The following is a 12,622-nucleotide window of genomic DNA, read 5'->3' on the forward strand; positions in this document are numbered from 1 at the left end:
GAGACAGTTCAGTGACCCTCATGCAACAAATAGTATTTGTAATGAAGAACCAATTACTGTCAGAAAGCCATCAGTCATCCTACAAACCTTCTTGTCGAGAGCAGCACCCATGCAAGATCTCTTTAAAGTACACAGAGATATGTCAAAGAAATTGCAAATGACTCCTTCTCCCTGTGAAGTCTAGAAAATATTATATCACCTCCCGAGCCCAGTCTTCATGGGTTATATATTCAGCATTCAGGAATGTTTACTCATAAGGAATTCAGCTAATAAAATTAGAGTGGTCTTGGCAAACCTCGCTTTCCAACACAACATTTCGATCTGAGACATCATAGAAACTGGGGGCTTGCATGCAGAGTCAGCCTTTTCAAATTTTTATCTCTGGGATTTTGTTCGTCAGAGACAAAACCTGAATTTGTTGAGTCCTGTAGCTGCAGCCCAGATGTCCACGAGACCCAATTAAACTAACACAGCCTCTTAGCGTCACTGTGTTCACCAGTTAATTTTATGGGAAGAGGGCTTAAATAAACTTCTTAACCTGATAGAGTAGCCATGGTTCATATGACCATATGCTGTGTTGCTTAAAGTAAGAGAGCAGGTTATTGTTCTCATATGGAATCCAGTCTGTCTTCACTAGAAGGATACCCAAGGTATAGGTTGGATGATAAGCATTTCCTCCTGCTATTGACCGTTTTCCTAATGTTAATGTGATCGGGGAATGTACACATTTTTCTTGCAGATTGTTTCTCCAAGAATACGTATCTGATCACATTAGTTAAATACCCTCCCATCCTTCCCACTATGAGAGCATCCTCTTTGAAAGTTCACTCAGCTTAAAAATTGGTGATGCCTAGTGGTGGCAAGAGAAGGTAATGTGCAAGAGCATTTTGTTTGTCTTTGACAACTGACCTCATTTTCAATGGAAATTCCCTTGTATAGGCTGTAAAATTACTAATAGAACACTTGTATGTAATGACTACTTTCGCTGGCTAAATATTATTAAAAAGACCAGATGTTTGTAATTCATCCAATGCAAAGCTTTAATAAGAATCATTTATATGCATCTCTGGGGTTTCCCAGCCCTTGACTGGAAATGCATGTATGAGTCAGCATGGACAAAGATAGTTTTGTTTGCCATTTACATACGAGTCTCTGGGGATAACAAGGCTATTTTAAGCATTGAATATGTGCATTAGCAGAAGGTAAAGAAATAACATTACATGCAGGGGTCAGGTTTACTTAATTTTAGGGAAAGGTGACTTCTGAATTTGGACAGAGTGCAGAGAAGTGAGAGCACAGCCAAAAATACAATATTATATATGTGTGTTGCAATCACATATTTTTTAACCATGTCCTCCATTTCTCATTATGCATATTTGCATTTAACAAATGCAATATTTTATCTTCAGGTAGAAAAATGGCAGTGTTGTATGTTTGACTATAAACAGTAAAGAATTTTTACTGATAAGAGTTCTTAGATTCCAGTATTGTACTTACAAATAAGTAAAAATAATTACTCAACTGCCACTTAAACAGTTTATTTTCTTTTAGTTATGAAACTTCACCATGAGATGAAAGTTGAAAATGTTTCCAAACTTGTTTGAAACAAGCCATATAAATGTACATGAGAGCACGTACAGAGGTTTCTTCACACAGGTATTTATCTATGCAAACCACAGTGGTCACTGATGTTACAAATGAGTAACCTGAACTTTACAACTAAATATAAATCTTTTGGACTATCAGTTTTTGTTCTAGTTTTGAAAATGTTCAAAAAAATTGGCTGTTTTTATAGCAGTTGATTACCTACCTATTGTAGAACATTTTTTTCATTTGCTTAGTATTTATACAGAATGATCAGTGATTCAAAGGTATAGTTTCTGTTGTGCTCATGTTAAGTCAAAATGCCAAAATGCATGTCATAATGACCAAGAAGGGCACTTAAACGTTATCTATCACGGCCATATTTGTACGTTTGTCCATGTATTGCTTTATGATACTTGTACCTTCTATTATTCAGCACTGTTTAAATGGTCAATCAGCTACTAAAATATGTGACTGTGACTGTGAGATTGTTTGGCAACATCATTGATATCACCACCTTCAAAGGCAATACATTTTGATACAAAACTATAACTACTTGTCCATACTGAGTTAGCCTCTCAAAAGGTCATGAAGTCATTTTTTGCTTTCCAAATAGAAGAAGGCAAAGTTGACATTTTTCAGTGACTTGGTTGCCCACTTTGTCTGGTAACATAACTGACGTACATGTATATTTAATTAAATTTGAATATTATTAGCCTTATAATTCTTTGAAGACGTCCATTGAAGGCCTAAGAAATCCTTTAAAGGCCTGCATTTACTTGTTGTATTTTTTTGGCAATAATGAGTAAAAAGTACATTTTTATCACTTGTAGAGAACAGTGATAAAGTTTTGGAACAGTTTGGGATAAATAATGGAGTGCGACTCAAGTGTGACGATTTCTTACAGAACTATAACCTTACTGTTGTCATATACCATAGGTAAGTGGAATTTAGAAATATAACATTATTTTAAAAATATCACATGATCATAACTGTTAATAAAATAATGTGTAGCAAATAAATTACTATATTTTATCTATTAGGCAATTACGGTCATTACAAGAATACTGTCTTGTACAATGAATTTATGTAACATTAAGTTATGAAGAACACCATGCCTGTAGTTGTACAATGAATTTATATAACATTAAGTTATGAAGAACACCATGCCTGTAGGTTTACAATGAATCTATATAACATTAAGTTATGAAGAATACCATGCCTGTAGGTTTACAGTGAATTTATATAACATTAAGTTATGAAGAACACCATGCATGTAGTTGTACAGTGAATTTATATAACATTAAGTTATGAAGAACACCATGCCTGTAGGTTTACAGTGAATTTATATAACATTAAGTTATGAAGAACACCATGCCTGTAGGTTTACAATGAATTTATGTAACATTAAGTTATGAAGAACACCATGCATGTAGTTGTACAATGAATTTATATAACATTAAGTTATGAAGAATACCATGCCTGTAGGTTTACAGTGAATTTATATAACATTAAGTTATGAAGAACACCATGCATGTAGTTGTACAGTGAATTTATATAACATTAAGTTATGAAGAACACCATGCCTGTAGGTTTACAGTGAATTTATATAACATTAAGTTATGAAGAACACAATGCCTGTAGGTTTACAGTGAATTTATATAACATTAAGTTATGAAGAACACCATGCCTGTAGGTTTACAGTGAATTTATATAACATTAAGTTATGAAGAACACCATGCCTGTAGTTGTACAGTGAATTTATATAACATTAAGTTATGAAGAACACCATGCCTGTAGTTGTACAGTGAATTTATATAACATTAAGTTATGAAGAACACCATGCCTGTAGGTTTACAGTGAATTTATATAACATTAAGTTATGAAGAACACCATACCTGTAGTTGGATTCTTACCATTGAAAAAGCTTGTTAAGTTCTTATTGACTTGGAGCAAAAAGGAATTAATATATATTGGCCTACAGTCTTCAATAAAAACAATGCATCCTTCATCAAAGGAAGCTGGCTACAGTCTTCAATAAAAACAATGCACCCTTCATCAAAGGAAGTCAGCACCATAACTACTTTCAGCATGTTGTTTGTTTTCTAATGTCATGGTGTTTGTTTTTCATAATCATATCATTATATCAGATATCTGGTACATATTCTGACACACATTCTTAACTCCGCTGTCTTGCAATAATTTTACAGAACAATACCAATAACCATTATCTTGCAGTAATTTTCTGCATCATATCAATAACTCCATGGGCTTATAATCATTGCTTTGGAATAGATATAAAACTGCATTAATTTCTACAGTGCTCACAGGGTTCGTATGGTCTTTGTAGGTCTTTGACAGTTTGGTAAAAATGGGGTAGCATTTTCAAGGTCTTGAAAGTTTGGGAAAATAGAGCAGATTACCCTGAGATCTTTAAAAGTCTTTGAAAATTGAAATAAACCCAACCAATTTAATTTCTTTCCATAATCACAACTAAAATTGTCCAAGAGCCATAATATTTCTGTTTTATAGAGACAAACTTGTCTGTGCTATTTTACAGACATGAAATTGCCTGCTCTTTATGAGACAACTTGTCTGTGCTATTTTACAGAAATGAAATTGTCTTCTATTTTACAAAGATAACTTGTCTGCTATTTTACAGACATGTAATTGTCTTCTATTTTAGAGATAACTTGTCTTTGCTATTATACAGAGATAATCTTGTCTGCTATTTTGTAGAGATAAACTTGAGGAAGACAAGGAGTTTCAGATAGTAGGAGATGTCTCTGAGATGCAAGCCAAGTATGTAGAAGACCGAGAAAATGAAGACAAGCAACCAAATGGCCTCACAGATAAACAAGGTACATGTATGGGTTGTGTAGCATCCAGGATTCTATAGATACTTCAGTTGGTCAACAATATACTAGAAGACAATCATTTATAGTTCGTTCCGATATCTGCATCTGTAACTCTGTGAATTTTCAGGTCCGCATCATTAAGTGTAGCTAAAAGTACTTAGCTTGATTTTGCACACATTGTATTTAAAGACCATTTGAATCAGCATACAGTGTAACACAAAACATGCTGAAATCAGTGGTCTGTTTACATAAAATTATGTCATAATTTTTGTATGCTGCCATGGCCTGTTGAAGAGTCTGTTTGTTTATGAAGGAGTGATTAGCTTTCCTATTCAGCTATCTTTATCTTGCCTCCCTTTGATTTTTTTTGCAGCTGCATCCCAATACTTATGCATGTGTATTTCAATTTTGTCGGATATTACACTTCTGTGGCAACTCTTTTTATTTATATCAAAATATTTTATTCTTCATCAGACCACTCACAAAGCCCAAACGCAAATGTTTAATAGAAATTTTAAATAGTGTATCATTTTTTTTATTAAAAAAAAGTAATTTTTCTTCAAGGACACATTGTATGTCAAATCAGGATTCACAAGCAGTTAACCATTTTTGAGGCCATGCTTTACCATGGCATCCTTTACTGACCTATGTAGGTAGTATAGCATGTTTGCTTTAAGACAATTCCAATATATTCTAATTGGTACTTTGATAATGATGAATATGCTTTGAAACAAATCTGTGTGAACTTTGATATCAGCTTTGATGTTTAATATCTGCCTTCTAAAGTTTTTTTGTGAAGAGACTATAATGTAAACGAATCCAGCAGAAAAATATACAAACATTGACCTTGACCTTGCTTATTTGTAATAGTGGCACTTAAATTTAAAATTATGATCACAATGATCCAGCTGAACAATTTTGAATGGTCACAAGAATCTTTCTGCTTCCAATATATTCCTCCAGTCACATGTCCTTCCAGTATATTCCTCCAATCACATGTCCTTCCAATATATTCTTCCAACCACATGTCCTTCCAATATATTCCTAGTCACATGTCCTTCCAATATATTCCTCCAATCACATGTCCTTCCAGTATATTCCTCCAATCACATGTCCTTCCAATATATTCTTCCAATCACATGTCCTTCCAATATATTCCTACAATCACATGTCCTTCCAATATATTCCTCCGATCACATGTCCTTCCAATATATTCCTCCAATCACATGTCCTTCCAATATATTCTTCCAATCACATGTCCTTCCAATATATTCCTCCAATCACATCTCCTTCCAATACATTCCCCAATCACAAGTCCTTCCAATATATTCCTCCAGTCACATTATTTTAGGAGTATTAGCCTGCTTCTTCGTGAATCCAGCCCTGCTGAAAGAAGAAAATCACCTTTTTCCGTCTAATATAGACAAATGGCAATAACTCAAGCCTGTTACCTCACATTGCCACTGCCAGGTGTCACTGGTTTTTTAAGCTTTGCTGTGGTACTGATAACATTTTACATTTTACTTTCAACATTTTAAGCCACTTAGTGTTCAAATTGGATCATCCAACTTTATTTTTGTATTTATTGTGTTGGACAATCATTCTTCAACATGTTTTATACATTATTTTTACAGTTTCTTCCCAGAATGTGTAACTTTATCACCTTTTTGGAATCGGTCTTTTTAAGATCCACATTGCCAACATGGTATCATTGAACTCATATTGTCACGTACAAGTTAGTGCAAAACTATTTTCACTTCTTCTGTTAGTAAGGGGTGGTAGTATTTGTGAGTTAGTAGCATGCTGAATTGCTAATTTATGCTTTGTTTTCTCACCTTTTGTTGTGTCAAATGACAACTAAATGCACGAAATGCAACAGGCCAAAGCAATCATCCAAAAGGCTTCAAAGGGAAGGAGAGATGGAATAAGTTGAGGAAAGATAACACTGACATCCTCAGTATACATTCAGTTCCAACTCACTAGGAGAGTGTGCCCCCAGTTTTAGGCTACCCTTTAATTATAAGTCCCCCTCACATATCCAAGGATGTCCTTTGGTCCTGTAAGTTTAGATGCATGGAGTTTGTTACTGATCCATTGGGTCCATTTATAACACAGCCTTGCTGATACCAGCCATTCACCCGTCACTGGCCATCCAACCATACCATCATGGGGACCTTTTTGATAAAATGAAAGCTATAGGTTGTTGAAAACTTCAGAATGCCCTCCACCTCCCATACTACTCAAGACTATAAATTTAAAGCATCATTAGAGTTTGATAAGGAGGAAGAGATGTGGTCTTTTTAGCTGCTTTCCCAATTGGCTTCAGTTAAGGAGATCAGATACTGGCAGTCAGGTAGAATTGGTGAATAGATGTATTCTAAGGCTTTCTTTTCAGAAAGCGAAGTACCAGTGACATTCTTGTCTAGCTGGTACAAAACTCACTCAGACATCTTTGGTACTGATTTCATGGCCCTTGACAAACATCTAGCAGCAGTTCATGTGTCCGCTCCACTGTTTTATAAAGTGGATGATAATGAGTTCCATGTCACATCAACACTAGTCTGGAATGTATTCACTACATCATTCACTACATCTTCAGTGTTTGATTTGATGTCATCTGCAATTTTCTGAACTTGCTGAGATGTCCGGCAATAACTATGCTTGGGGGGAAATGACCAGGATTGCTAGAGCCATCAACCAGGCAGCTCATCATTCCATAGCCATTGACTGCTTTGGACAAAATGGATCTGATATGTTGTGATGCATGTGTGCAGTCCATGTCACTCAAGCCTCATCATATCCTGGCTTTATGGATGATGCCATTTGTGCCCCCATTACTCTTTGAGAAGAAAAAAATTGAAGCAGTTCAGAGGCAGGCAGCTCAGGAACTACCGCTCCAATTCCCTGCTTGCATTTTGAAACCATCAGCCCCCAGCACTGGAGGAATGATCAGCAGACTAGGGACAAGGGATTTTTTCAGTCAAGTGTGCAATAAAGATCCAATGTCAGTGCTAGGAGACAAAAGTCTAAACAAGCAAGGAGGCAAACATATAGAGGCTGTAAGAAACCGTGTTTCTCAGCCTTAAAGCCTCTTAACTCTAGACACTAACTGACACTACCCTCCCCACCACCCACAAACAGCCTATTTCAGTCACACTGGACCACCCTATTGCCATCAGGATGATTGGGTGGCTTAAGATTTCATTTATGCAACTCCCTCCCCTTTCTTCCTCTTCCCTCTTTACGGATGTATCATCAGATCAGGAGAAGGGTGCTTAGCTACAAAAGGAGATACAGTCACTCATAGAAAGAACAGGTGGTGGAGATTTTGCAAAAACCACAATTGCCTCAACCAGTACATTTCGGCCCCAAAATTCAAGATGGAAACAGATCAATCTGTCTTTCCATCCGACAGGATGAGTATGTTGTCTGTCTCAATCAGTGCAATGCATATTTTTACATCCCTATCCACAACACATCATTGAAATTTCTCCATATTGCTTACCATAACACGGTATCTGTACTTGGCCTCAACTTGTACTTTATCTGTATTTGGCCTTAACATCAGTCGTTGTGTTTCTACGAAGGTTATCTACTACACCTCCAGAAACATATGGTAAGTTCTATTCCATTCCAAAGCAGAATGATCTTCAATCACTTTTGGATCATTTATTGTTTCTAGTGAACTGGGGAAAAAGTCTGACCGCCATCCGTCCCAGTTTTTTGTCTGTCTGGATATGGAGTATATCACCAACCTGAATCTGGTACAACTTCTCGTGTTTACGTAATCAGGATCTTCAAACTCATTGAGTCTGTTTCCAGCAGGACTTGAGTGAGAGAGTTCTTGCAACTCCTCAGAGTATTCAATGCAGTGGTGGATTTAATCCTGCTCAGCCGTATTTTTGTGCCCCTGACAAATGACATTGCTACCACAATGGCACCCCTTTTCAAATCCCCTCAATGAAACAGTCATCATCATGCCCAAGATATGATCATTCCCATGATAATGGTGCAGCCCAGGTTCGCTGCCCATGGGGATCCATCTGGAGAGGCCCCAGGCAGAAATAATGGTCTGTATCCCTCAGTTGGCTGACTTTTTTCTCTGGCTCTTAGAAGAGAAACAATTTACCACAAACACTATCAAAGGCTACCACTCCATAATATCAGACACATTCCATTATCATGGTATACATGATATCAGGCATGATAAAGATCTGTTGGATCTTTTAGCCAACTTTGTTCTCGATCGACCAAAATCCTTCACTCTTTTTCTAAACTGGAATGTGTTGGGGGGGGTAACATGGCTCAATTCAGATAAATTCAAGCCTTTTCCAACACTTTGCAAAAGTTACTGCCCTACAAAACATGTTTCCTGATAGCTTTCGCTTCAACATGCAGTGTGAGCAAGCTACATGCCCTTTCCATTGACCCGAACTATCTTTATTTCAGATTAGATGGTTCTTTGTAGCCTAAATTAGGTTCCAATCAATAGTCATCATTCGCTTGCACTCTTTCATTTAAAGATTGAGAGCAGCGGCCTTGCAAGATCCAAGTTTAATTGCTGTGTTGTTGTTGACATTGATCCGGATGAGCTTGTCATTTTTGAACATCAAACTGGAAACATCTGACATGGATGTCACAAAGAACCTGGTGGAAATCTTGGAAATCATTTATACAGCTCCAAAATTGTTAGCTGCATAGAGATGCAACTCATTTTTTGACTGACTCAGGATATACTTAAGCATAACTGGCATTAAAGATTAGATTCATCATTACATATAAGTGATGGATTCTGATGACTTGGTGATAATCCAAGAGCAAAAAACAAAAGAGCATCTGTGTAATTTTTCAACTAATCTCTTCATTTTCCGTCTTGTACACATATTGTATCACATGCATAGAAAAAGAGCTATGATTGAAACCATCATATTTTAGTTGATTCAGTCTGTAGTAGAAACAGTGTAGAAACTTGGAATAAAAATTGTCATTAAAAATCAGTAAGGTACTTAAATCATGCATGTTTGTTTTATGGTGGTTAAGTTATGAGTGATTAAATGCACAGCTGGCACGGAGTTGTCGAGGTTTCTAATTCTGAACCACAAGAGATGGTTACCTTGTATTGGTTGGGAGCAGGAGAGTGTGTGGTGTGTAAAGAAAATATTGTTATAAGAAAACACAGGACTTGGATTTCAGTTTTAAGTGCTGTACTGTAATGTACAGAAAACAAGATGTCTATTCAGTGTTATTCTGAAATAAAAAGAATGCATGATGTGTCTTTAGTGTTATACTGTTATCTACAGAAAACAGGATATGCAGGAAGTGTTATTCTGAAATAAAAAGAATTCTTAATGTGTATTTAGTGTTATACTGTTATCTACAGAACACATGATATGCAGGAAGTGTTATACTGTTATATTTAATGCAATTGTTATACTTACTATTGCTGAGTTTTAATGTTTTAAGTTTTTTTATTTTACGCCATGCTGGCAGGCCCCCCCCCCCCCCTTCACTATGTTAGCCTCCTTTTTTCAGATTCATTTGGGACAAGGCCCACATTTACTCAATCCTAGATGCAACCCTACTAATATAAATTGAAGAGCACATGTTGACAGTTCAGAAAAACATTTATTTCTTAAAATTCTTTCATTTTCTGACAAATTATGAATAAATGTGGGATTTAAGTGGTATATGTATATTTGCTTGTTGATGACAGACTTTGATCAGTTCTTTTGACATGGATAAATATGATACCCTTTTCCAGTGGTAACTTGAGTCAAACCCTGTACCTCAGAGGTGCATGGCCTATGCTTTATGAATAATTACTGCTTTGTCTAGGTGCACTGCGTTCACGTATTTGAAATTTGGAAAAATGAAAAGAAAGTCTCAATAGTTATTTGCATGTCCAGAAATCAACAAAGCGAATTGGGACTACATCACAAGGAAATGTATTCAAGAGAATCTCATTCCACCAAAGTCTAGTAAAGTGTCTTCTGTTGTTTAATAATTCCATAAAGAAAAGGTGAGAAAAATAGTTGGATAGATGCATTATAACAAGAGTATACGTTCTGTTTTAGGCTTTTTTCTTTACACATGGTGAATTTAACTAGTTTGTCATAGAATTTGGGTCAAAGTCAGAGAATGTAAACACACTAACCTCATGTCTCTTTGCTCTGACTATTTTTGTAAATCTCAGTTGTTGTTTTTTTAATGAGTATGGATTAGATTTTAAAGCCATGTCTTTTCATCTGCTATTCTTTGTCTTCAGCTGCAGAAGCTGCCACAGCAGTTGAAGATGAGGATGAGGTGATGGTAGTGGATGAGGAGGAGATTCATGAGCCTACAGTCAGCAAGAAGAGGAAACTAGATGAGGGACCAGAGGAGGTGAATGGTGACAGAGCAAAGAAACAAAAATTGACCAATGATGTAGCTGAACATTATGACAATATTAGAAATTAGAGGATGGAGCTGATGTGGAAGAAAGATACAAAAATGTGCTGAATGAAATTTAGGATCAAGATCTGATTGTTTTACTAGCTGTTAAATGTAAATGTAGAACTTAAGAGCTGGAAGCTTGAGACCTTTTCTGTGAAATATGGCAATGCATAACATAGAGAAACAAGGTTTGACACTGGAATTGTATAACAAAGTGAACGGGCTTTTATTTAAACTGGCAGAAAATACAACATGTATATTTCAGACTGTGTTGTTCACCATCCAATGGAATGGCAAATATTGTCTTATGCTGTTACAGTTTATGTGGTGTGAAACTTAATTTGAAGCTTATCAGACACTGTAAAAAAAAGTTATTTAAATATCAAAATTAATCAGACCTTAAGAACAGTTTCATTATTAAATTAAATTTATTAGTTTATTCACAGTTGACATAAATGTTTTGAACTGTTTTTTTATTATGTGTGTCATATTCTCAAGAAGAGGTTCATAGTGGTTTTAAAGGGTTTAAAAACTGACAAATTAACAATGGACAAACATTAATAGGATAAAAATCATCTCATCTGTCAGAGCAGCGTTGTGTCATTTGATTTGACTGTAGAAAACAACTTTGGAACACTCTTAGGACATAAAGGATGAATATTTAACATCTCCAAGAACTTTGTTGCATTCATTTATCCCTATTGTTGGAAGTGAAAAAGAGCCTGTACATGTGTGTAAAGAAGATTTATTGTCACACATGTGAATGGTGTGGCATATTTATTACATTTCCAGTGGTGTCAGCAATATTAGCCATATTATAATGGTGTGTTCAGATTATTGAAAGTCTACCTCAGTCACTGGATTAAAGTGAAACTTTGCTAAATATTACTCAGAGAAGCTTGAAATTCTTGTCTCACCTGTGTAGGCAGAAAACTATGTCATAATAATGCTGTTTAAGAGGCAAGAAGTCTTTGACCCAAGTAATTAAATCTTTGTGTCATTATGAAGCACAGGATTATTAGTTCTGCTGACCAAAAGATCATATTTGGTGGCCTTTCATCTATTGTCTGGTGCCTGTCATCCAGATTCTAGTGTTTATTAGCATAAGTTTGTTATTATCACTCCTCATAAACTGGAGAAGATTGCTACCAAATTGAAGAGACATGTATATTCCAAGGTTTTAATGGTTCTAAGTTTTAATGGTGCCACTCTGACATCCAATATAGCCACCATAGCAGCCATTCTGACAATCTTTTTATCAGGAATATTCCTAAATGGATGTTCATTTCAACATCATTTTTTCACTTAATGACTTCTTATAATGTCTGGTTGGTCTTAAATGAAAATTGTGCCAATATGACATCCATGAGGGCTTCAGCAGTGTCTATTTTCGGAATCTTGTTTTTGCAACTCAGACTTCTTGTGAGGTCTAATTGGTCCTAATTGAGATGTTTCCAGTTTTCATCCAATATAGTTGCAGTGGTGGACATCTTGAAAATGTTGCTGCTCATCAATGGAAGATCATGCTGATAAAGGGGTTATCACTAAAAGAATTCTTATAATGTCAAGTTTAGTTACTTAAATGAAAATGGTGCCAATCTAACATCAAATATGGCTGTTAGGATAGCCATTTTGAAAGTCTTGTTGTCATGACTCTCCCTTTATAATTTTATTCACATGGGGTTTTCACAGAGATACTTTATCATGTTTAGTTGGTCCTAAATGACATAGAAAAATTATATTGATGC

The 12,622-nt window shown here is 35.7% G+C and overlaps 1 protein-coding gene across 1 annotated transcript in view; it reads left to right on the forward strand.

The window, feature by feature from the left end:
- The window catches only part of LOC149782809 (SUMO-activating enzyme subunit 2-like), a 104,052-nt gene extending 92,509 nt beyond the window's left edge, over positions 1-11,543 (forward strand). The window contains exons 16-18 of the mRNA XM_089934325.1: positions 2,418-2,523; positions 4,324-4,445; positions 10,708-11,543. Coding sequence (XP_089790451.1) covers positions 2,418-2,523; positions 4,324-4,445; positions 10,708-10,898 — 419 coding nt within the window. The 3' untranslated portion in view covers positions 10,899-11,543. The remainder of the gene's footprint in view (positions 1-2,417; positions 2,524-4,323; positions 4,446-10,707) is intronic.
- The last annotated feature ends 1,079 nt before the right edge of the window (positions 11,544-12,622 follow it).

Source organism: Sinohyriopsis cumingii, chromosome 15 (assembly GCF_028554795.1).
Source record: "Sinohyriopsis cumingii isolate HCF-2022 chromosome 15, ASM2855479v2, whole genome shotgun sequence".
Classification (NCBI taxonomy): Eukaryota; Metazoa; Mollusca; class Bivalvia; order Unionida; family Unionidae; genus Sinohyriopsis; species Sinohyriopsis cumingii.